This window comes from Oncorhynchus clarkii, chromosome 3, assembly GCF_045791955.1.
Source record: "Oncorhynchus clarkii lewisi isolate Uvic-CL-2024 chromosome 3, UVic_Ocla_1.0, whole genome shotgun sequence".
NCBI classification, from domain to species: Eukaryota; Metazoa; Chordata; class Actinopteri; order Salmoniformes; family Salmonidae; genus Oncorhynchus; species Oncorhynchus clarkii.
This window is the reverse complement of record NC_092149.1, coordinates 71,366,188-71,392,646: the sequence shown is the minus strand read 5'-3', so window position 1 is coordinate 71,392,646 and position 26,459 is coordinate 71,366,188. Positions and strand designations below refer to the sequence as shown.

General features: G+C 44.2%; 1 protein-coding gene across 1 annotated transcript; it reads left to right on the top strand.

Annotated features, from left to right (window-relative positions):
* The first annotated feature begins 9,817 nt into the window (after nucleotides 1-9,817).
* Nucleotides 9,818-24,327, top strand: LOC139406117 (probable ribonuclease ZC3H12C). The gene is made up of 5 exons (XM_071148593.1): nucleotides 9,818-10,509; nucleotides 10,679-10,818; nucleotides 22,321-22,555; nucleotides 22,678-22,784; nucleotides 22,880-24,327. Exons 1-5 carry the CDS (start codon nucleotides 9,818-9,820, stop codon nucleotides 24,325-24,327), a joined length of 2,622 nt encoding a protein of 873 aa, XP_071004694.1.
* Nucleotides 24,328-26,459: the final 2,132 nt, after the last annotated feature.

The following is a 26,459-nucleotide window of genomic DNA, read 5'->3' as shown; positions in this document are numbered from 1 at the left end:
TACTTTAAGTGTTTGATTAAGTGTTTTTGTTTTCCGAATTCTTGGTTGGAAACAATCTTAAATATATCTAATGATAGATAAGCTTTATCCCAGTTTGATGATTTATTCATTTTATATCTATGATAAATGAATTGATAAATAGACTACAATCAATAATACCGGTATAATATCAGTAAAACAGCAAAGATGTAAGATGCTAATTGTCCTAAACATAGATATGTGGTCCTCAGTCGGTAGCGCAGGGTGCTTGCACCACCAGGGTTATGGGTTTGATTCCAGGGGCCACCCATATATAAAATGTATGTATGCATGACTTTAAGTTGCTTTGGATAAAAGCGTCTGCTAAATGGCATACATTATTATGTTTATACTCTGAACATAGCAACCAGGGAATCCCTACCCCATTGAAGTTTACATTTAAAATGGTTAAGGTTAGTGTTAGGTAAGGGTTATGGGTATGGATGGCCCAAGGATCCCAGATAGCTCTAACCCATAAAACAGTGTTGGAGTAGACAATACAAGATGGAGTGTGTTAATGTTGAAGCTTTTCATTTCGCCTTTGGGCTAAAGATACAGTTTATGTTTGAAAGATCAAATTGTTCAATCCATGTAGTCAGGCACTTTCAGAGTCACCAGTCTTCATGTTTAATGACAGGGGAAAGACAGGTCAGGGATTGCTGCCAATGAAAATAAAACATACTTTCGCATACAGTATATTATGATACAGTGAATATTTTGTCTGAGGGAGCGAGAGAGACAACCTGTCCACTGTCGCTATGTACAGACACAGTGAGCGTTGTTATTGATAGAGGCCACTTATAGGCAGACCTGGCTCTCAAGAGAAGACAGACTGTCACGCCCTGACCTTAGAGAGCCTTTTTATGTCTCTATTTTGGTTTGGTCAGGGTGTGATTTGGGTGGGCATTCTATGTTCTTTATTTCTTTGTTTCTGGCCGAGTGTGGTTCCCAATCAGAGGCAGCTGTCTATCGTTGTCTCTGATTGTGGATCATACTTAGGCAGCCCTTCCCCTCCTTCTGTGTGGGATCTTGTCTTTGTTTGTGTGCAGGTAGTTTGCACAACGAAGCTGGTCGGTTGTTGTATTCTTTATTGTTTTGTCTTTTCTAAAGTTTCAGTTCGTTAGTAAAGTATGTGGAACTCAAAGTACGCTGCGCCTTGGTCTCATCCTTCATCCGACGACACCCGTGACACAGACTATGTGCACACTGCCCACAATATGAGGTGGAAACTGAGCTGCACTTCCTAACCTCCTGCCACAGATCACACAGACCCACGAAGAATTTTAAAACAAATCAAACACGGATAAACTCACATATCTATCTGTCAGGCGAAATACCACAGTGTGCAATCACAGCAGTAAGATTTGTGGCACATTGCCACGAGAAAAGGGCAACCAGTGGAGCACAAACAACATTGTAAATAACACCAATATTTATCTGTTGATTTATCTTCCTCTACTATTCGTACTAGAAGTATTTGCACATTGCTAAAACACTGTACATAGCTGATAATATAACACATGAAATGTATTTTTGAGTGCAATATTTGCTGTTACATTTTAATATTTAAAAATGTTAACTTTTGTTTATTGTTTATTTCACTTGCTTTGGCAATGTTCCCATGCCAATAAAGCCCCATTTAATTCAATTTAATTGAGAGAGCGAGAGAGAGAAGCAACAGCAAGAGAGAGAGAGATGGGGGGGGCAGAATATAAAATGAGTGAACGACTGAGCAAATGGAAATTTGTGTTCATGTCTGTGCTGAGGGGTGAAAGTGAGGTCCATTACCGGGTCACATGACAGTGGTGATATGTATCAGCCTTTGCTGAGCGCCAGTTTCCATGGTCCCCTGTGGTTTCAGTAGGCATCTGTTGCCCCTGCTGCCTATACACTCCCCCTGTCCCTCCTCCCCCTCTCTTTCACTCCTCTTACCTCCCTTTCTTTGTCCCTGGCTCAGTGCAGACTTCAGAGTGTCATGGCTCAGCATTCAGAGGGGAATAGGTCAGGTCTTCCCCAGCCCCAGGGGAGATAGCAGGGCCTAAGGGGGCTAACCCTGGCTCTCTCCCCCAGCCCCAGGTACAACCGTCTCGAACACTGGAGGAGGCTGCAGCATCTGCTCACTGTAGTAGGACCTTAACGCCCACTTCCATCTCTGTCGCTATCTCCATGTCTAGATCTAGCTTGCCCTTTATTTCCATTTTTCCATATCATTCTTTGTCTTTATTTGTATCTCTCTCCAGCTGGAAGTATAGCTTTACATTTACTTCCACTCATCTTTGCTGGAGACTGAGGCAGCGCAGAGAGAAGAGCAGTTGTGGCGTTTCTAGGACTGCTAGTGTCTGTGGTTATTTTATGCAAAATAAAATGTGCAACCAGGGTCACTTATTTTCTAAATAGCCATTCAAGTTTCTCTTCATCTCTAATACAGAATTGTTCTGGTTTCTGTTGTTGTGTTTAATAAAACAAGATTACATTTAAATCATCATATAAATAAGTAAAATAAAGAAGAAATGGACACAGTCCTCTATAAATGAGTCAAAGCACCTTTGGCATTCATTGATCTGATCTCAAAGCCTTGGAACTCTCTACATTGTAATTTAAATTCAGTGTCTATTCAGCCATGGTCCTTTACATCTGACTACAGTACAATCAATGGACTGAGAACTGCACTGTACTACTTATCTTCATGGGGAGAATGAGTATATCTATGATGTGTAGAAACATGGAAATAATCTGACCTCCTTATCCACTGCTTATGGAAGATTTTAATGGTGTCTGTATTTGTTTGGAAGATTGTGTGGGTAAAATTTGGAGGTTGTGTGTTTGTGTTTAAAGAGAGAGAGAATAAGAGTGTATGTGTAGTGTTGGTGTGTGTGTAGTATTGGTGTGTGTGTAGTGCTGGTGTGTGTGTGTTCATGTTGGTGTGTGTGTTCGTGTTCGTGTTGGTGTGTTTGTTTGTGTTTGTGTGTGTGGTGTGTTGGTGAGTGTGTTCGTGTAGGTGTGTTTGTGGTGTTGGTGTGTGTGTGTATGTGTGTGTGTGTGTGTGTGTGTGTGTGTGTGTGTGTGTGTGTGTGTGTGTGTGTGTGTGTGTGTGTGTGTGTGTGTGTGTGTGTTCGTGTTCGTGTTGGTGTGTGTGTTCGTGTTGGTGTGTGTGTAGTGCTGGTGTGTGTGTGTTCATGTTGGTGTGTGTGTTCGTGTTCGTGTTGGTGTGTTTGTTTGTGTTTGTGTGTGTGTAGTGTTGGTGTGTGTGTGTTGGTGAGTGTGTTCGTGTAGGTGTGTGTGTAGTGTGTCTTATCATGTTTAAACACTTGCTTATTCCATCTGATGAGCAGTGACTCAGGCCCGCACAAGTACATCTGTTCTGATTTTAATGGGGTAATTGTGTGTGTGTGTATGTGGTGTGTGTGTGGTGTGTGTGTGTGTGTGTGTGTGTTTGAATAGCCCCATCCTCTGTCTGTGCACACCGCACGCCGCTGTGGAACAATGCTCTGTCAGAGGAGTCCAGATTGGGATGGCAGCAGCATTGTTTGGGGACGGCAAGCCAGACACACTTTCGCCCCCCCATATCACCCTCCCACACACACACTCTCTCTTTCTTTGTTTGTGCCCCTTTTGTTGTTAGAGGACTAAATTATTTCAGCCATCTTGTGGCATTCATAGCGACCCACAATGGGGCAGCAGCTTGGATACTGAGGGGCAGGTCATTAGGAGGCCTTTTTTCCAGTACTGAGATCCCACCTTTACCCTACTTATACATGCAGACACACACAGACATATACACGCTCATACATCACTCCACACACACACACACACTTATACACACTCATATATCACTCCGCACACACACTCATACACACTCATATTTCACTCCACACACTTAAACACAATCATATACCACTCCAGACATTCCCTTAAGTTAGATGTGCAGTGGTCTGGTGTAAATACAGGGCTATAGGACAACTGCTTGTGCACATTGATTCAATATTAGTATAATGCAAAAGTCTAGCAACCCAATGATTCCGTGTTCAAATCTCATCACTGACAACTTTAGCATTTTAGCTAATTAGCAACTGTGCAACTACTTACTACTTTTTAGCTACTTTGCAACAATTTAATATGTTAGCTAACCCTTCCCCTAACCTTAACTCTTTAACCTAACTACTAACCTTAACCCTAACCTTAAGTGGCCAAGATGGCATAGCAGTCAGACGTCTTTTGTCCTCGTCTTGTATTGTCCCGTATATATATATATTTACAACTTTCTTCGCATACCTATTTATATATATTTTTGCTTTTCCATAAACTCATCTTCAAAACACTCTCCTGCAACCCGCCTCACCAATTTATATTTTAAAAAAGGAAAGTATTATTTACCTCAAACTGTAATCCTCCATAGAAGCTAACCAGAAGCTAGCCAGAAGCTAACCAGAAGCTAGCCAGAAGCTAGCCAGAAACTAGACAGAAGCTAGCCAGAAGCTAGCCAGAAGCTAACCAGAAGCTAACCAGAAGCTAGCCTGAAGCTAACCAGAACCTAATCAGAAGCTAGCCAGAAGTTAGTTAGCTTCTTTACTGGCTAATCGTTCGTATTCAGCTAACCACGGTTTGTGGTCATCAGCTATCCGTTTTGTACGGCGCGGCTCGGACCGGAATATACCGGACCTATTTTTCTCTCCATTTCCCCGGATTTCAACCGCAAGCTCTGGACATTTATACCTAGATCTCGCAGCTAGCTAGCTGCTATCCGTGTGACTATTGGCTTACGTCGATTCCGGAGCAAACGTAAATTATTCCAGAGCTAGCCAGCTGAAGAGTTCCATCAGTCACTCCTGGGATACAATCACCTATCCGGAACCGTTTTACTGCCAACACGGAGCCCCACCGGGCCTTCACAACTGGACTACCAACGTTATCTGCCCGAGGGAGTTATCCAGCTGGCTCCTCCGTCGCGACGTTACCTGAACGCCCATCTGTGGTCCGCTAATCGTTAGCTGTCTTATCGGCTGCTATCTGAATAGACCTATCGGACATTTATTTTTCTTTCTTGGGCCTCTATAACTATATCAATTTTATTTTTTTTTGCGAATAGGATTGATCCCCTCTACCACACGGAACCCCACTAATCCTACCGACAGAAACGCACGAGGTGGCTAAAAACAGACCTCCATCCTATGCTAGCTTGCTACCGATGGCCCGGCTAGCTGTCTGAATCGCCGTGACCCCAACCAACCTCACTACTCACTTGAACCTTTTGATCAATCGACTAAGCATGCCTCTCCTCTCCTTAATGTCAATATGCCTTGTCCATTGCTGTTCTGGTTAGTGTTTATTGGCTTATTTCACAGTAGAGCCTCTAGTCCTGCTCACTATACCTTATACAACCTATTAGTTCCACCGCCCACACATGCGATGACATCTCCTGGTTTCAATGATGTTTCTAGAGACATATCTCTTTCATCATCACTCAATACCTAGGTTTACCTCCACTGTATTCACATCCTACCATACCTTTGTCTGTACATTATACCTTGTAGCTATTTTATCGCCCCAAGAAACCTCCTTTTACTCTCGGTTCCAGACGTTCTAGATGACCATATCTCATTGCATTTAGCCGTACCCTTATCCTACTCCTACTCTTTTCCTCTGGTGATGTAGAGGTGAATCCAGGCCCTGCAGTGCCTAGCTCCACTCCTATTCCCCAGGCATCTCTTTTGATGACTTCTGTAACCGTAATAGCCTTGGTTTCATGCATATTAACATTAGAAGCCTCCTCCCTAAGTTTGTTTTATTCACTGCTTTAGCACACTCTGCCAACCCGGATGTTCTAGCTGTGTCTGAATCCTGGCTTAGGAAGACCACCAAAAATTCTGAAATTTTCATCCCAAACTACAACATTTTCAGACAAGATAGAACTGCCAAAGGGGGCGGTGTTGCAATCTACTGCAAAGATAGCCTGCAGAGTTATGTCCTACTATCCAGGTCTGTACCCAGACAATTTGAACTTCTACTTTTAAAAATCCACCTCTAAAAACAAGTCTCTCACCGTTGCCGCCTGCTATAGACCACCCTCTGCCCCCAGCTGTGCTCTGGACACCATATGTGAACTGATTGCCCCCCATCTATCTTCAGAGCTCGTGCTGCTAGGCGACCTAAACTGGAACATGCTTAACACCCCAGCCATCCTACAATCTAAGCTTGATGCCCTCAATCTCACACAAATTATCAATGAACCTACTAGGTACCTCCCCAAAGCCGTAAACACGGGCACCCTCATAGATATCATCCTAACCAACTTGTCCTCTAAATACACCTCTGCTGTCTTCAACCAAGATCTCAGCGATCACTGCCTCATTGCCTGCATCCGTAATGGGTCAGCGGTCAAACTACCTCCACTCATCACTGTCAAACGCTCCGTGAAACACTTCAGCGAGCAGGCCTTTCTAATCGACCTGGCCGGGGTATCCTGGAAGGATATTGATCTCATCAGTAGAGGATGCCTGGTTATTTTGTTTTTAAATGCCTTCCTCACCATCTTAAATAAGCATGCCCCATTCAAGAAATTTAGAACCAGGAACAGATATAGCCCTTGGTTCTCCCCAGACCTGACTGCCCATAACCAACACAAAAACATCCTGTGGCGTTCTTCATTAGCATCGAACAGCCCCCGTGATATGCAGCTTTTCAGGGAAGCTTGAAACCATTATACACAGGCAGTTAGAAAAGCCAAGGCTAGCTTTTTCAGGCAGAAATTTGCTTCCTGCAACACTAACACAAAAAAGTTATGGGACACTGTAAAGTCCATGGAGAATAAGAACACCTCCTCCCAGCTGCCCACTGCACTGAAGATAGGAAACACTGTCACCACTGATAAATCCACTATAATTGAGAATTTCAATAAGCATTTTTCTACGGCTGGCCATGCTTTCCACCTGGCTACTCCTACCCCCGGTCAACAGGACTGCACCCCCCACAGCAACTCGCCCAAGCCTTCCCCATTTCACCTTCTCCCAAATCCAGTCAGCTGATGTTCTGAAAGAGCTGCAAAATCTGGACCCCTACAAATCAGCCGGGCTAGACAATCTGGACCCTTTCTTTCTAAAATGATCTGCCAAAATTGTTGCCACCCCTATTACTAACCTGTTCAACCTCTCTTTCGTGTCATCTGAGATTCCCAAAGATTGGAAAGCAGCTGCGGTCATCCCCCTCTTCAAAGGGGGAGACCACTCTTGACCCAAACTGCTACAGACCTATATCTCTCCTACCCTGCCTTTCTAAGGTCTTCGAAAGCCAAGTCAACAAACAGATTACCGACCATTTCGAATCTCACCATACCCTCTCTGCTATGCAATCTGGTTTCAGAGCTGGTCATGGGTGCACCTCAGCCACGCTCAAGGTCCTAAACGATATCTTTACCGCCATCGATAAGAAACATTACTGTGCAGCCGTATTCATTGATCTGGCCAAGGCTTTCGACTCTGTCAATCACGACATCCTTATCGGCAGACTCGACAGCCTTGGTTTCTCAAATGATTGCCTCGCCTTATTCACCAACTACTTCTCTGATAGAGTTCAGTGTGTCAAATCGGAGGGTCTGCTGTCCGGACCTCTGGCAGTCTCTATGGGGGTGCCACGGGGTTCAATTCTTGGACCTACTCTCTTCTCTGTATACATCAATGATGTCGCTCTTGCTGCTGGTGAGTCTCTGCGCAGACGACACCATTCTGTATACTTCTGGCCCATCTTTGGACACTGTGTTAACAACCCTCCAGGCAAGCTTCAATGCAATACAACTCTCCTTCTGTGGCCTCCAATTGCTCTTAAATACAAGTAAAACTAAATGCATGCTCTTCAACCGATCGCTGCCTGCACCTGCCCGCCTGTCCAACATCACTACTCTGGACGGCTCTGACTTAGAATACGTGGACAACTACAAATGCCTAGGTGTCTGGTTAGACTGTAAACTCTCCTTCCAGACCCACATCAAACATCTCCGATACAAATTTAAATCTAGAATTGGCTTCCTATTTCGCACCAAATCATCCTTCACTCATGCTGCCAAACATACCCTTGTAAAACTGACCATCCTACCAATCCTCGACTTTGGCGATGTCATTTACAAAATAGCCTCCAATACCCTACTCAACAAATTGGATGCAGTCTATCACAGTGCAAACCGTTTTGTCACCAAAGCCCCATATACTACCCACCATTGCGACCTGTACGCTCTCGTTGGCTGGCCCTCGCTTCATACTCGTCGCCAAACCCACTGGCTCCATGTCATCTACAAGACCCTGCTAGGTAAAGTCCCCCCTTATCTTAGCTCGCTGGTCACCATAGCATCCCCCACCTGTAGCACGCGCTCCAGCAGGTATATCTCTCTGGTCACCCCCAAAACCAATTCTTTCTTTGGCCGCCTCTCCTTCCAGTTCTCTGCTGCCAATGACTGGAACGAACTACAAAAATCTCTGAAACTGGAAACACTTATCTCCCTCACCAGCTTTAAGCACCAGCTGTCAGAGCAGCTTACAGATTACTGCCCCTGTACATAGCCCACCTATAATTTAGCCCAAACAACTACCTCTTTCCCTACTATATTTATTTTATTTTATTTATTTATTTATTTTGCTCCTTTGCACCCCATTATTTGTATTTCTACTTTGCACATTCTTCCACTGCAAATCTACCATTCCAGTGTTTTACTTGCTATATTGTATTTCCATTGACACCATGGCCTTTTTTTTGCCTTTACCTCCCTTATCTCACCTCATTTGCTCACATCGTATATAGACTTGTTTCTACTGTATTATTGACTGTATGTTTGTTTTACTCCATGTGTAACTCTGTGTCGTTGTATGTGTCGTACTGCTTTGCTTTATCTTGGCCTGGTCGCAATTGTAAATGAGAACTTGTTCTCAACTTGCCTACCTGGTTACATAAAGGTGAAATAAATAAATAAATAACTCCTAACCCTAATTGTTTATTATATTGCGTATACCCCTGAGTCCAGGTTTCCCTGGGTCCCTACATTAGTGTGTCACCGTGTTCAGATGATGCTGTAATACATGTCCCTTTTAAAGGGGTCACTGAGAAATTAGGAGGCTGGCCCATTAGAACAGGTCTTTCTTTTTTTCAGCCAATCACAAACCCCAGCACACAACCACTGATCCTAGTTTGAACATCAGGTGGTGGATGTAAAGAGCCCTTTAAATCATGTCAAGACAAAAAAAATGTATGGGTGTAGGTGCAATGCAGAGTATGTTATTGAGTGTCAATTCTGCCAGGTTTGTGTGTCTTAGCACGGTGTGTTGTTAACACCGACGTTGATGAGAGCTTCTCTGACTGCTGATCTCATCGCTGCTAAAATGCAAATCAGTTGAAGTGAATGATGGAAATGATGGTTTTAAACCTGCCCTTTTGGAAATGCATCTGGTGTGTCATTCAGCCTAACGCTTAATAAGCTCTACTACAGCTCAGGTTACTCAATTAGAGCTCTTCAAGGTTACCTACCGCCTGCAGCATGGGGAGGGCTGATTTACTCTGGCTGTTATAAAGTATCTCAACAAGTTAGGAAATAGGAGTCAAGTCACTTGGGGGTTAATTGTAACATTACGAAAGGTTCAGATAGAAAAGTATTGAAAATTCCCCAGATTTACAGGAGGAAACCAGTCTGACCAATGCCCCTCCTTCTCCCCCAGGCTTCTGTCTCAGGATTGGTCAGAGAGCAGCCTATCAGCAGCAGTGACATTGGGGTCGTCCGGGGTCAGAGGTCCGGTGTTAGATACTGGATGTATGAGACGGCTTAATGGGCCTGAAGGAACATCTGGAGGATGAAACAGGCCACATCCTCAACCTGGGGCTGGATTTGGACTACCTCCACGTGGAAGGCACCGACCGCCAGGCCAGCTTGAGTGCCACAGTTGGCACCCACTCAGGAGCCTTGGAGAGGGACGAGACGGAGGTAGGAGGCACCCATAGCAGTGTCAGTAGTAGCAGCATCAGCAGTAGTAGTTGTTGTAGTAACTCCTCTGAAGAGAGTGCTGCGTCAGACAGCGAGGATGAGCGAGGGGTCCAACATGCCTCTGGTTCTGACGCTCAGACCACCCACCCACTCCCCTGTCACCCTGCTGGGCAGGGCCCGGCACAGAGCCCCCAATCTAGAGACCCAAAACACTCCACCAACCCCTTCACAGAGTATCGCTCCAAGTTGGAGTTTGCCCTGAAGCTGGGCTACTCTGAGGAGCTGGTTCTGCTGGTTGTGCGGAAGCTAGGGCCTGACGCCCTCATCAATGACATACTGGGAGAACTGGTCAAACTGGGCACCAAGTCAGAAACGGATCAGGCTGGAGGGTCAGCCACCTCCCACTCGCCCTCCTCCTCCTCCTTATCCTCCTCCTCTCTGGACTCCTGCAGGCTGGACTGCTCCTCCCAGCTGCTGTTGGATGACAAGGAGAACATCAGGCCTGTGGTGGTGGATGGGAGTAATGTAGCCATGAGGTGAGTCAACACAAACTGCTGCTGCATTCAGAAACACTTTACTCAGGTTCCTTTTCACTCTGAAAAACCTTATCCACTAGTTCTTCTAATCTTTATTCTGTAGTATTATAGAAATAAACGAAGACGCCAAGAATTTCATGACCATGGATTTGTGTATGTTTTTCCACAGCCATGGGAATAAGGAAGTGTTCTCCTGTCACGGCATCCAGCTGGCTGTTGATTGGTTCCTTGAGCGCGGTCACCGTGACATCACTGTGTTTGTGCCCGCCTGGAGAAAGGAACAGTCCAGACCGGACACTCTCATCACAGGTTAACCGGCATTTCCACGTGCACCCCCAACATTCCATAACTCTCCAAACCCCCACCTTATTTTGATTAAACTCCACCCTCATTCCTGTTTTAAATCACCTCTTTCTCCCAACATTTGTGTCTTCACTTTACTGTCAAAGGACAGTAACACATTTTAGGTAATTGAGGATGCTCAAATCTCAGGACATTAACCCTTAAAAACCGTGATCTATCCTCCTGAGACCCCCCCAAAAATGTTTGGAATTGTTTTTTTGTTTTTTTACATAACATAAGTGTTTGGGGTGGAAAAAAACATGTTACCAAAAATGTGTTTAGAAAAAATTATTTAGTTATTTAAAAAAAAATAGTTATTTATATTTCATGGTAAGAGCAAAATTGTCCTCTGTAGTGGTCATTAGGATTTAATTATGAAAACATGTACAGTAAGGGCGAAAAATGTTTTGAGAATAACATAAATATTAATTTTCACAAAGTCTGCTGCCTCAGTTTGTATGATGGCAATTTGCATATACTCCAGAATGTTATTAAGAGTGATCAGATGAATTGCAATTAATTGCAAAGTCCCTCTTTGCCATGCAAATAAACTGAATCCCACAAAAACATTTCCACTTCATTTCAGCCCTGTCACAAAAGGACCAGCTGACATCGTGTCAGTGATTCTCTCGTTAACACAGGTGTGAGTGTTGACGAGGACAAGGCTGGAGATCACTCTGTCATGCTGATTGAGTTCGAATAACAGACTAGAAGCTTCAAAAGGTGCTTGGAATCATTGTTCTTCCTCTGTCAACCATGGCTACCTGCAAGGAAACACATGCCGCAATAATTGCTTTGCGCAAAAAGGGCTTCACAGGCAAGGATATTGCTGAAGTAAGATTGCATCTATATCAACCATTTAACGGATCATCAAGAACTTCAAGGAGAGTGGTTCATTTGTTGTGAAGAAGGCTTCATTGTGCCCAAGAAAGACCAGCAAGCGCAAGGACCGTCTCCTAAAGTTGATTCAGCTGCGGGATTTGGGCACCACCAGTATAGAGCTTGCTCAGGAATGGCAGCAGGCAGGTGTGAGTGCATCTGCCTCACATTTTCTCTGATGAATTCCCTTTTAAATTGTTTGGGGCATTATGAAAAAAGCATGTCCGGAGAAGACAAGGTGAGCGCTACCATCAGTCCTGTGTCATGCCAACAGTAAAGCATCCTGAGACCATTCATGTGTGGGGTTGCTTCTCAGCCAAGGGAGTGGGCTCACTCACAATTTTGCCTAAGAACACAGCCATGAATAAAGAATGGTACCAACACATCTTCCGAGAGCAACTTCTCCCAACCATCCAGGAACAGTTTGGTGATGAACAATGTCTTTTCCAGCATGATGGAGCACCTTGCCATAAGGCAAAAGTGATAACTACGTGGCTCGGGGAACAAAACATCGATATTTTGGGTCCATGGCCAGAAAACTCCCCAGACCTTAATCACATTGAGAACTTGTGGTCAATCCTCAAGAGGCGGGTGGACAAACAAAACTCCACAAATTCTGACAAACTCCAAGCATTGATTATGCAATAATGGGCTGCCATCAGTCAGGATGTGGCCCAGAAGTTAATTGACAGCATGCCAGGGTGAATTGCAGAGGTCTTGAAAAAGAAGGGTGAACACTGCAAATATTGACTCTGCATCAACTTAATATAATTGTCAATAAAAGCCTTTGACACTTATGAAATGCTTGTAATTATACTTCAGTATTCCATAGTAACATCTGACAAAAAATATATAATATAAAGCAGTAAACTTTGTGGAAATTAATATTTGTGTCATTCTCAAATCTTTTGGCTACAACTGTACATTACAGTCAATGGGCACAGTAGGTGAAAAACATCATTGTGGCATCTGGGTGTCCACTATAGAGGGCATTTCTTAATTAGCTCTTATTTAATGTGAAACAATTATTACACAGTCCTGCCAACTCATTTAACCTCTAGTGACTCCCCATCCCGCATGAGGGAGTGGAATCATCGACTGACACTAATTAGCATAACGCAACGGACATAAATATTCCTAGGAAATATTCCTATTCATGTAAATCACAAGTGAAATATATTGAGACACAGCTTAGCCTTTTTTCAAAATATGCTTTACAGCCAAAGCTAGACAAGCATTTGTGTAAGTTTATCGATAGCCTAGCATAGCATTTTGTCCAGCTAGCAGCAGGTAACTTGGTCACGGAAATCAGAAAAGCAATCAAATTAAATCGTTTACCTTTGATGAGCTTCGGATGTTTTCACTCATGAGACTCCCAGTTAGATAGCCAATGTTCCTTTTTTCCAAAAATATGATTTTTGTAGGCGAAATAGCTCTGTTTGTTCTTTACGTTTGGCTGAGAAATCGCACAGAAATTGCAGTCACGAAAACTCCGAAAAATATTCCAAATTAGCTCCATAATATCGACAGAAACATGGCAAAAGTTGTTTATAATCAATCCTCAAGGTGTTTTTTGAAAATATCTATTCGATAATATATCCACCGGGACAATTGGTTTTTCAGTAGGACCGATTGGAATAATGGCTACCTCTGTATTTTACGCGAGAATCACTCTGAGAGCATCAGGTGACCACTTGCGCAATGTAGCCGCTTACGGGTATTCTTCAACATAAATGCGTAAAACTACGTCACAATGCTGTAGACACCTTGGGTAATACGGAGAAAAGGTAATCTGGTTGATAGCCCATTCACTACTCAATAGGGACGCATTGGAACGCAGCGCTTTCAAAACATGAGGCACCTCCGGATTGGATTTTTCTCAGGCTTTTGCCTGCAATATCAGTTCTGTTATACTCACGGACAATATTTTTACAATTTTGGAAACTTTAGAGTGTTTACTATCCAAAGCTGTCAAATATATGCATATTCTAGCATCTTGTCCTGACAAAATATCCTGTTTACTACGGGAACGTTATTTTTCCAAAAATGAAAATACTGCCCGCTAGTCACAAAAGGTTTTTAACTATTCCTGAATATTCACTCACTAGAAGTAATTTGAATATCAAACTGACAAAAATGATAATTATTAATTACACACTTCTTTTCAAATTTACATAAATTGGCAGCCATTTTCTTCTACCAGGAAGATAAAGTTGTCAAGGTCATACCACCACACGTGATATAATTGAACATCCCAGAATGTCCTCTCAAAGGGACAAAATGACTTAATACAGTGGCTTGCATGGCCTTAGAGATGCGGACCAAGAACTGATGTTCACTAGAGAGGACAAAAATGGAGGATAAGATTAATGATTTCCCTTAATTGAAATTGAGTAACACCAATGATACTTTGTTTCAAGGCATAAACATACATTTCTGCAGTATAAAGGACTTGCATTATGTTTTATCATTGATAAAAGTTCAATATAAACACAAACATATATGATGTGTAACTATATGTCAATTTTAAAGTGTTTTTCATGGTTGCAAAGGCGAGGGATGCACACCAATTCAAGGACAAACCTGAAGCCACTTTAGACTGTTATAGACTTGTCTAACATTTTACCGATATCATTGCTTATTTTCATATAGGTGGGAATTGCGTACTTTTACATTCTCTATAGGCACAAGCCGAGCCCTGGTGTTGGGCTACTTGACATTTAAATGTTTCATCAGAAAATAATCACAAACAAACGCTGGGTGGCTTTATTCATGAATTCAAATCAAATCAAAATAAATGTTATTGGTCACATACACATGGTTAGCAGATGTTATTGTGAGTGTATTGCAAAGTTTCCAAAGGACTAGAAGTGAGGCAGCCCTCTCTGTCGTTGCCATCTTAATTAATTGGTTTTTACATGTCTCAACAGAGTAAGTCTGAAGCCATAGTCGATTTCTGCACCTAAGTTCCTAGTTTATATTATACTGTATAAGTTCAATCAATCAATCAAATGTATTTATAAAGCCCTTTTACATCAGCCGATGTCATAAGTGCTATACAGAAACCCAGCCTAAAACCCCAAACAGCAAGCAATGCAGATGTAGAAGCACTGTGGCTAGGAAAAACTCCCTAGAAAGGCAGGAACCCAGGAAGAAACCTAGAGAGGAACCAGGCTCTGAGGGGTGGCCAGTCCTCTTCTGGCTGCGCCGGGTGGAGATTATAAGAGTACATGGCCAAGATGTTCAAACATTCATGTATGACCAGCAGGGTCAAATAATAATAATCACAATGGTCATAGATGGTGCAAGAGGTCAGCACCTCAGGGGTAAATGTCAGTTGGCTTTTCATAGCCGATCATTCAGAGTTAGAGACAGCAGCTGCAGTACAAGGTACAAGGTGGCACGTCCGGTGAACAGGTCAGGGTTCCATAGCTGCAGGCAGAACAGTTGAAACTGGAGCAGCAGCAGGTGGACTGGGGACAGCAAGGAGTCATCAGGCCAGGTAGTCCTGAGGCATGGTCCTAGGGCTCAGGTCCTCCGAGAGAAGAGAGAAAAGTGAGAAAAGAGAGAAAGAGAAAGAGAGAAAGAGAGTTAGAGGGAGCATACTTAAATTCACAAAGGACACCAGATAAGACAGGAGAAATAATCCAGATATAACAGACTGACCCTAGCCCCCCACAAAAACTATTGCAACATAAATACTGGAGGCTGAGACAGGAGGGGTCGGGAGACACTGTGGCCCCACCCGACAATACCCCCGGACAGGGCCAAACAGGCAGAATATAACCCCACCCACTTCGCCAAAGCACAGCCCCCACCACCACTAGAGGGATATCTTCAAACCACCAACTTACTACCCTGAGACAAGGCAGAGTATAGCCCACGAAGATCTCCCCCATGGCACGAACCCGGGGGGGGGCGTCAACCCGGACAGGAAGATCACGTCAGTGACTCAATCCACTCAAGTGACGCACCACTCCTAGGGACGGCCTGGAAGAGCACTAATAAGCCAGTGACTCAGCCCCCGTAATAGGGTTAGAGGCAGAAAATCCCAGTGGAGAGAGGGGAACCGGCCAGGTAGAGACAGCAAGGGAGGTTCGTTGCTCCAGTACCTTTCCGTTCACCTTCACACCCCTGGGCCAGACTACACTCAATCATAGGACCTACTGAAGAGATGAGTCTTCAATAAAGACCTAAAGGTTGAGACTGAGTCTGCGTCTCTCACATGGATAGTTAGACCATTCCATAAAAATGGAGCTCTATAGGAGAAAGCCCTGCCTCCAGCTGTTTGCTTAGAAATTCTAGGGACAATAAGGAGGCCAGCATCTTGTGACTGTAGCGTACGTGTAGGTATATAGGACCAAATTGGAAAGATTAGCAGTAAAACCTTGAAATCAGCCCTTGCCTTAACAGGAAACCAGTGTAGAGAGGCTAGCACTGGAGCAATATGATCACATTTTTTAGTTCTGGTCAAGATTCTAGTAGCCGTGTTTTATTTTATTTTTATTTATTTATTTAACCAGGTAGGCCAGTTGAGAACAAGTTCTCATTGACAACTGCGACCTGGCCAAGATAAAGCAAAGCAGTGCGACAATAGTCAACAACACAGAGTTAGACATGGGATAAACAAATGTACAGTCAATAACAATAGAAAAATCTGTATACAGTGTGTGTAAATTAAGTAAGGAGCTAAGGCAATAAATAGGCCGATATTGGCGAAGTAATTACAATTTAGCAATTTACACTGGAGTGATATGTGCAGATGAGGATGTGCAAGTAGAAATACTGGTGTCCAAAAGAGCAGAAAAACAAAAACAAATATGGGGATGAGGTACGTGGTTGGTTGGATGGGCTATTTACAGATGGGCTGTGAACAGCTGCAGCGATCGGTAAGCTGCTCTGACAGCTGACGCTTAAAGTTAGTGAGGGAGATATAAGTCTCCAACTTCAGTGATTTTTGCAATTTGTTCCAGTCATTGGCAGCAGAAAACTGGAAGGAAAGGTGGCCAAAGGAGGTGTTGGCTTTGGGGATGACCAGTGAAATATACCTGCTGGAACGCATGCTATGGGTGGGAGTTGCTATGGTGACCAGTGAGCTGAGAAAGGCGGCGCTTTACCTAGCAAGGACCTATAGATGACCTGGAGCCAGTGGATTTGGCGACGAATATGTAGCGAGGACCAGCCAACGAGAGCATACAGGTTGCAGTGGTGGGTAGTATATGGGGCTTTGGTGACAAAACGGATGGTAGTGTGATAGACTGCATCCAATTTGCTGAGTAGAATATTGGAGGTTATTTTGTAAATGACATCGCCGAAGTCAAGGATCGGTAGGATAGTCAGTTTTACGAGGGTACGTTTGGCAGCATGAGTGAAGGAGGCTTTGTTGCGAAATAGAAAGCCGATTCTAGATTTAACTTTGGATTGGAGATGCTTAATGTGAGTCTGGAAGGAGAGTTTATAGTCTAGCCAGACACCTAGGTATTTGTAGTTGTCCACATATTCTAAGTTAGAACCGTCCAGAGTAGTGATGCTGGTCGGGTGGGTCGGTGCGGGCAGAGATCGTTTGAAGAGCATGCATTTTGTTATACGAGCATTTAAGAGAAGTTGGAGGCCACGGAAGGAGTGTTGTTTAGCACTAACTGAAGTGTTTTTAGTGCTTTATCCAGGTAGACAGAAAGTAGAGCATTGTATTTGTCTAATCTAGAAGTGACAAAAGCATGGATGTATTTTTCTGCAACATTTTTGGACAGAAAGTTTCAGATTTTTGTAATGTTATGTAGATGGAAAAAAGCTATCCTTGAAACAGTCTTGATAGGTTCGTCAAAAGAGAGATCAGGGTCCAGAGTAACGCTGTACAACCATCAAGATTAGTTGTCAGATACAACAGAATATATTTTTTCTTGGGACCTAGAACTAGCATCTTTGTTTTGTCCAAGTTTAAAAGTAAAACATTTGCCACCATCCACTTCCTTATGTCTGAAACACAGTCTTCCAGGGAGGGGAATGTTGGGGCTTCGCCATGTTTTAATGAAATGTACAGCTGTGCATCGTCCGCATAGGAGTGAAAGTTAACATTATGTTTCTGAATGACATTACCAAGAGGTAAAAATATATAGTGAAAACAATAGTGGTCCTAAAACAAAACCTTGAGGAACACCGGAATTTGCAGTTGAATTGTCAGAGGACAAACCATCCACAGAGAAAAACTGATATCTTTCATGACAGATATGATCTAAACCAGGCCAGAACATGTCTGTGTAGACCAATTTTGGTTTCCAATCTCTCCAAAAGAACGTGGTGATCGATGGTATCAAAAGCAGCACTAAGGTCCAGGAGCACGAGGACAGATGCAGAGCCTTGGTCTGATGCCATTAAAAGGTCATTTACCACCGTCACTAGTGCAGTCTCAGTGCTATGAAGGGGTCTAAAACCAGACTGAAGTGTTTCATATTCATGGTTTGCCTTCAGGAAGGCAGTGAATTGCTGTGCAACATTTTTTTCTAAACATTTTGAGAGGAATGGGAGATTCGAAATAGGTCGATAGTTTTTTATATTTTCTGGGTCAAGGTTTGGATTTTTCAGAAGAGGTTTATATTACTGCCACTTTTAGTGAGTTTGGTACACATCCAGTGGATATGGAGGCGTTTATTGTGTTTAACATTGGAGGGCCAAGCACAGGAAGCAGCTCTTTAGGTAGTTTAGATGGAATAGGGTCCAGTATGCAGCTTGAAGGTTTAGAGGCCATGACTATTTTAGTCAATGTGTCAAGAGATATAGTACTAAAAACTTGAGTGTCTCCCTTGATCCTAGGCCCTGGCAGACTCAGGACAACTGAGCTTTGGAGAAATACGCATATTTAAAGAGGAGTCTGTAATTTGCTTTCTAATGATCATGATCTTTTCCTCAAAGAAGTTCATGAATTTATCACTGCTGAACTGAAAGCCATCCTTGCTTGGGGAATGCTGCTTTTAGTTAGCTTTGCGACAGTATCAAAAATAAATGTTGAATTGTTCTTATTCTCCTCAATTAATTTGGAAAAATAGGATGATCGAGCTGCAGTGAGGGCTCTTCGATACTGCACGGTACTGTTTTTCCAAGATAATCGGAAGACTTCCAGTTTGGTGTAGTGCCATTTCCATTCCAATTTTCTGGAAGCTTGCTTCAGGGCTCTGATATTTTCTGTATACCAGGGAGCTAGTTTCTTATGACAAATGTTTTTTGTTTTTTGTGGTGCGACTGCATCTAGGGTATTACACAAGGTCAAATGTTTGTACTCTGACGTTTTTGGGTAGGTGGAGGGAGTCTGGGAGGGAATTTAGGAATCATTGGGTTGTTCGAGAATTTATAGCACGGCTTTTGATGACCCTTGGTTGGGGTCTGAGCAGATTATTTGTTGTGATTGCAAAGGTAATAAATGGTGGTCCGATAGTCCAGGATTATGAGGAAAAACATTAAGATCCACAATATTTATTCCACTGGACAAAACTAGGTCCAGAGTATGACTGTGGCAGTGAGTAGGTCCGGAGACATGTTGGACAAAACCCACTGAGTCGATGATGGCTCCGAAAGCCTTTTGGAGTGGGTCTGTGGACTTTTCCATGTGAATATTAAAGTCACCAAAAAATGTAATATTATCTGCTATGACTACAAGGTCTGAAAGGAATTCAGGGAAGAATGCTGAATAAGGTCATTTTATGGGGGGGAAGTGAAATTTGCTATCGTAAATGTTAGCAACACATCCGCTTTTGCGGGAAGCGCAGAGGATATGGTCACTAGTGTAACCTGGAGGAGAGGCCTCATTTAACACAGTAAATTCACCAGGCTTATGTCATGTTTCAGTTAGGCCAATCACATCAAGACTATGATCAGTGATGAGTTCATTGACTATAACTGCCTTGGAAGTGAGGGATCAAACATTAAGTAGCCCTATTTTGAGATGTGAGATACAGTATCACAATCTCTTTCAATAATGACAGGAATGGAGGAGGTCTTTATTCCAGTGAGATTGCTAGAGCAAACACTGCCATGTTTAGTTTTGCCCAACCTAAATTGAGGCACAGACATGGTCTCAATGGGGATAGCTGGGCTGACTACACTGACTGTGCTTGTGGCAGACTCCACTAAGCTGGCAGGCTGGCTAACAGCCTGATACCTGGCCTGCACCCTATCTCATTGTGGAGTTAGAGGAGTTAGAGCCCTGCCTATGTTCATACATAAGATGAGAGCACCCCTCCAGCTAGGATGGAGACCATCACTCCTCAGTAGGCCAGGCTTGGTCCTGTTTGTGGGTGAGTCCCAGAAAGAGGGCCAATTATCTACAAATTCTATCTTTTGAGAGGGGCAGAAATCAGTTTTCAACCAGCGATTGAGTTGTGGGACTGCTGTCGAGCTCATCATTCCCCCTAACTGGGAGGGGGCCAGAGACAATTACTTGATGCCGACACATCTTTCTAGCTGATTTACACGCTGAAGGTATGTTGCGCTTGGTGACCTCTGACTGTTTCATCCTAACATTGTTTGTGCCAACGTGGATAACAATATCCCTATACTCTCTACACTCGCCAGTTTTAGCCTTAGCCAGCACCATCTTCAGACTAGCCTTAACGTAGTTAGCCCTGCCACCTGGTAAACAGCGTATGATCGTTGATCGATTCTTTACTGCAGGTCTAATACGGAGATTAATGAAGTCGCCAATGACTGGGGTTTTCAATTTGTCAGAGCTAATTTGTCAGAGCTAACCATGTGACATCTCACCATTAAATGCGCTGCATGGTCAAACTGACATCTTTATTGGCCGTGCATCATTTACGGTGATACGGCCTCTGCAGAAGTCAGGGCATTCACACTTCTTGCGCTTTGTAGAGCAGCGCAGAGCTGTTGTGAAGACATTTAAATCAAATCAAATGTTATTTGTCACATGCGCCAAAATGCTTACTTACAAGCCCTTAACCAACAATGCAGATTTAAAAAAATACCTAAAAAAAAGTATGAGATAAGAATAGCAAATAATTAAAGAGCAGCAGTAAATAACAATAGTGTGGCTTTACAGAATCAATGTGTCAATGTGCGGGGGCACCGGTGTCAAGGTAACTGAGGTAATTATGTACATGTAGGTAGAGTTATTAAAGTGGCTATGCATTGATAATAACAGGGAGTAGCAGCAGCGTGTGTGGGGGGGCAATGCAAATAGTCTGGGTATCCATTTGATTACCTGTTCAGGAGTGTTATGGCTTGAGGGTAGAAGCTGTTTAGAAGCTTCTTGGACCTAGACTTGGCGCTCCGGTACCGCTTGCTGTGCAGTAGTAGAAAGAACAGTCTATGACTAGGGTGACAGGAGTCTTTGATAATTTTTAGGGCCTTCCTCTGACACCGCCTGGTTTAGAGGTCCTGGATGGCAGGAAGCTTGGCCCGAGTGATATACTGGGCCGCACGCCCTACCCTCTGAAGGGCCTTGCGGTCGGAGGCCGAGCAGTTGCCATACCAGGCAGTGATGCAACCCGTCAGGATGATCTCAATGGTGCAGCTGTAAAACCTTTTGAGGATCTGAGGACCCATGCCAAATCATTTTCAGTCTTCTGAGGGGGAATAGGTTTTGTCGTGCCCTCTTCACGACTGTCTTGGTGTGCTTGGACCATGTTAGTTTGTTTGTGATGTGGACACCAAGGAACTTGAAGTTCTTAACCTGTTCCACTCCACTACAGCCCCGTCGATGAGAATGGGGACGTGCTCGGTCCTCCTTTTCCTGTAGGCCACAATCATCTCCTTTGTCTTGATCACGTTGAGGGAGAGGTTGTTGTCCTTGCACAACACGGTCAGGTCTCTGACCTCCTCCCTATAGGCTGTCTCATCATTGTTGGTGATCAGGCCTATCACTGTTGTGTCCATCTGCAAACTTAATGATGGTGTTGGAGTTGTGCCTGGCCATGCAGTCATGAGTGAACAGGGAGTACAGGAGGGGACTGAGCACGCACCCCTGAGGTGCCCCTGTGTTGAGGATCAGCGTGGAGGATGTGTTGTTACTTACCAATACCACCTAGGGGCAGCCCATCAGGAAGTCTAGGATCCAGTTGCAGAGGGAAGTGTTTAGTCCCAGGGTCCTTAGCTTAGTGATGAGCTTTGAGGGCACTATGGTGATGAACGCTGAGCTGTAGTCAATTAAACAAATTCTCACATAGGTGTTCCTTTTGTCCAGCTGGGAAAGGTCAGTGTGGAGTGCAATAGAGATTGCATCATCTGTGGATCTGTTGGGGCGGTATACAAATTGGAGTGGGTCTAGGGTTTCTGGGATAATGGTGTTGATCTGAGCCATGACCAGCCTTTCAAAGCATTTCATGGCTACAGACGTGAGTGCTACGGGTCGGTAGTCATTTAGGCAGGTTACCTTAGTGTCAAGGAAGTGAGTCTGTATCTATACAGGACCCCCACCTACCGTCAACCAATCATGTGAATGGGGAGCTATATGGAGCTATACAGAGCCCTCCGCATTATTACAACATTTGAAAGGCGCATGGCGATGTGTTACGGAGCTCAATTTGGCCTCTGCAATTGCGTTACATAATGCATACCTCTCTCTCTCTCTTCTCTCTCTAGACCAGGAGATATTGCGGCATCTGGAGAAAGACAAGATCCTTGTGTTCACTCCCTCTCGTCGGGTCCAGGGCCGCCGGGTGGTCTGCTACGATGACCGCTTCATCGTCAAGCTGGCCTATGAGTCCGACGGCATCATCGTCTCTAACGACAACTACCGGGACCTGGCCAATGAGAAGCCAGAGTGGAAGAAGTTCATTGACGAGCGGTTGCTCATGTATACGTTCGTCAATGACAAGTATGGAAGTCCCACCAACACAGTGGACAAAGAGCCTATCACTATTAGTATCTGGAGTTGTTTTTCCAAGGGGATTGATATGTGGATATCTGATGTTGTGTCTGGTATGTGGTTGTGTCCAGGTTCATGCCTCCTGATGATCCTCTGGGTCGCCATGGTCCCAGTCTGGAGAACTTCCTGAGGAAGAGACCAGTTATCCCAGAACACAGGAAGCAGCAATGTCCCTATGGTAACACCTAGCCATTCTCTCTTATGCATTATTCATTCAGCCTCTTTTGGTTTGTCTCACAATTGAGAGTTAACCATCCTGTATTCTCTCCTTAGGGAAGAAGTGCACTTACGGCCACAAGTGTAAGTTCTTCCACCCTGAGAGAGGCAGTCAGCCCCAACGCGCTGTGGCCGACGAGCTGCGTGCCAAGAACTTCTCTTCATCCTCTACCTCTTCCTCCAAAATGGTGGGAGAGGCTCTGATGGTGAAGAGTCACAGCATGTCCAGCACCTCCAGGGTAGACGGGATCCCAGACCCCCACCAAGCTCCCCCAAAGAGACAGTCGGACCCCAGCCTTTGCGCCCCCTCCTACAACGACCTCCTGGAAGAGCGTCTGGGCAGGAGGACTAAAGCAGAGGCCCGCAGAGGGAGTAGCAGCAGCAGTAACAGCAGCAGCAGCCTCCTGGCTTCTGCTCCTGGGGGACCTCCTTCCAGCCATGACTTCTCTCTTCAGGACTGGGGGAACACCTCCTCCAGAGCTCCAGGGCTGTCGGGGCTTGGTCACTCAAAGTCATACTCCACCTGTGAATCCCCGGAGCTAAGCTACCACTCCCTGATGGGGGCTTACTCCAGCCTAAGCCTGGTAGTGCCGCGGAGCCCCGATCGGCTGTTCCCAGCTGACCTACGGACGGGCTCAATGGTGTCTGAATGCAGCAGCGAGGGCAGCGTGAGCTCAGACTCCTTCTCCCCTGATCCGCTGCTGGATGACAGCCTCAAGTGCCACTATCCCCACCCCCATCACCACCACCATCACTGCCCTAGCTGCTACCCACATCACCCCAACCACCCACCCCCTGGTTTGACCCAGCACCCCCATGGAGGCTCCCACCATGGCTACCCTCTAGCTCAGAGCAGCCTGGAGGATCCTCCCTCCTCCCTCCACCACTTCAAGGCCCAGCTCTCCTACCTTCCTCCCCATATTCAGCAACCGTCTGTGGGGAGCCACTCTGGCTGTTCTGGGAACTACCCTCCCCAACCTCTATCCCAGACCTCAAGCCCCCACTCCCACTCTCACAGCTCTCCTCTGGGGCATAACCTTGGGGGCTCCACCTGGCAGGACAACAACAGCCTCTACAAGCAATCCCCTGTCCACCCAAGGAGGATCTACCCTGGGCCAGGACAGGAGCAGCGACTGGCCAGATGGGACCCCCACTACAAGCATCTCCCCCAGGCCTGCTACGAGCCTTTCACTTTCCAGTCCCTGCCTGAGGGCCGCAAACAACCCTGGCACTCGCCCTGGCCCAGGGGGACACACTCTCCCCATCCTCAATCCCTTTCCTCCTCCCATCTTCCACCTCTTACCCACCACTCTACGGCCCCCCAGCACCAGGAGCCCCCTGCCCTGGGCAGATACCAGGACGTGAGGGAGAATGTGTTTGTCAACCTGTGTAACATCTTCCCCCCAGAGCTGGTGAGGGTGGTGATGGTGAGGAACCCCCATGTGATGGACGCCCAGCAGCTGGCTGCAGCCATCCTGGCTGAGAAGTCCCAGGCTGGCTACTGAGTACTGACACTACTGTAGCAGAGGAAATAAGTGGCGTGCTCAACTCTATAGTCTCCCCAAAACAGCTACGATGCAGGGGAAGATGCTTTATCTTTTTCCATCAAATATAATTTTTTCAACCTTATTGTTTTTTTTCACTGCCCTGCTCATTCATTACTGTTGTGTGGTATGAGAACATCTTCAGCACTTAAGGTCAGGATTCCGGAGATTCTGAATGAGATGTGTTGCTTTAATTAATTTATTTTGTAATATATTTTAAATTATTTCTATAGCTTTTAATATTTTTGAATGGCACTTTTAATAGATTTATTTATGATTTTTATTTTATTTTTGGAAATCATATCATAGGGTAAGGAGGGCTCAAGTGTTTCAGGGTGCTTCAGAGTTAGGGAAAGTCCTGAGGTGTCAAAACAGGGTGAATTCTGGGATTCCAAATCTAGGGTATGGTTTAACGTCATAAAATTACACTTCCAAACATTTAAACTTAAAGACAAAGCAAATACATAAGTCCAAGCTACACTGATTTAATTTTATCCCTGTCATTTCTCATCAGAGAATTGTTAAAACAGGTGGTGAATTTGATATCATTATTGAAAGATTTGATGAATTTCCCCTTTAGAGAAGTGAAACGCAGGAACTCCAACTGTTAAAGGCCTGATAAAGTTAATGTGAAAACCCCAGATTATTGTTTACTCTTACATACAGGAGCTAGTTCCTCTCTGGGGAGAGACCAAAAACTTACTTCACAGCATGGAAGATTGCGATATTGATTTTCTTTTCCTTTTTTTAATCATTTTTCTTTGTCCTCCAAAAAACATTCTGGCCATTGAAATCATATCAAGATGGTTCTTGAGGATATTCAAACTAGTGCAGGTGCACTGTTCGTTTAAACAGTTTTTTAAATATATATTTTCTTTTACGTATGAATGTGTTAATTTATTTGTCCCTTTGTCATTTTCATTATGAGTAAGAGTATTTTAGTTAAAGAGGGTATCATTACAAGAGAAGACGTCTGGTGTAACCATCCAGACAGACAGACAACTGTAACTTCAGTCTGTGGACAGGGTATTTCTAGACTCTACCTCCTGGCTTAGAATCCATTGCAAGTTGTCACTATCACTGAGTGAATATAATAAATAGTTAGGCAATGACACCTCTGTGCCTTACTCACACACAGCAGTCCAAAACACTGGACTTGTGTTGCCAAGGTAACCTGACCATACTTTAGTGAACAAGAGAATGCCTCTCCTCGTTGATACAAATTGTATCCTATTAACTTAAACCAGATCATTGTTTTATATGAGAATATTTATACACATGGTATTTTGAGCATATGTGGCGTAATTGGTCACATTTGTCACTGTTCTAAAATATACTGAACAAAAATATAAACGCAACATGTAAAGTATTGATCCCATGTTTCATAAAAGATCCCAGATATTTTCCATACGCACAAGAAGCATATTTCTCTCAAATGTTTCCATCCCTGTTAATGAGCATTTCTTTTTTGCCAGGATAATCCAGATGTGGCATATCAAGAAGCTGATTAAACAGCATTATCATTACACAGGAGCAACTGTTGTTCAGTATACATTTTGGGATTTTAAAAAATTGTGTTTTAAGAAGTATTTGTGAAAGAAAAGGGCATCAAATGCAATTTCTTCAAACTACTGTACATTGATTGATGATCAGCATATAGAGAGGACAGAAAAAGGTATGTGATATCCGGGTTCCTTGGGACGTCCCTACCCCATTGAAGTTGACATTTGAAATGGTTAAGGTTTGGGTTAGGTAATGGTTAGGATGGAGGTGAGGGTTTAAGGTAGGGATGTCCCAAGGATTCCGGATAGCACTGATCGACAGGAAAAGGTGGGTTGTTGTTTTATTATTGTTGAACTGAAATTGTGTTGGGTGGTCTCAGTCATGTGAGTGTGACTGTGGGGGTCAGCTTTATGGTGAAGCCATTATTTGTTCACCATCAGCCTCTATTGACAGTCATGATCTTTCTATTAATATATTTCTGTACAGTGGTTCTCAGCTCTCTCTTCAAACTAAGGCTATCCCTTCAGAGGATCAGTGGAACACCGCTGACTGGACAAAGACAGCACTTAGTCTCTGGAACCAGTTTCTCA

Bases quoted from the DNA above. Each gene is read 5' to 3' on its own strand.
- LOC139406117 (XM_071148593.1), top strand. From the start codon at position 9,818: ATGGGCCTGAAGGAACATCTGGAGGATGAAACAGGCCACATCCTCAAC. The intron at 10,510-10,678 runs GTGAGTCAACAC...GTTTTTCCACAG, and splicing joins GGGAGTAATGTAGCCATGAG to CCATGGGAATAAGGAAGTGT. The intron at 22,785-22,879 runs GTAACACCTAGC...TTCTCTCCTTAG, and splicing joins GAAGCAGCAATGTCCCTATG to GGAAGAAGTGCACTTACGGC.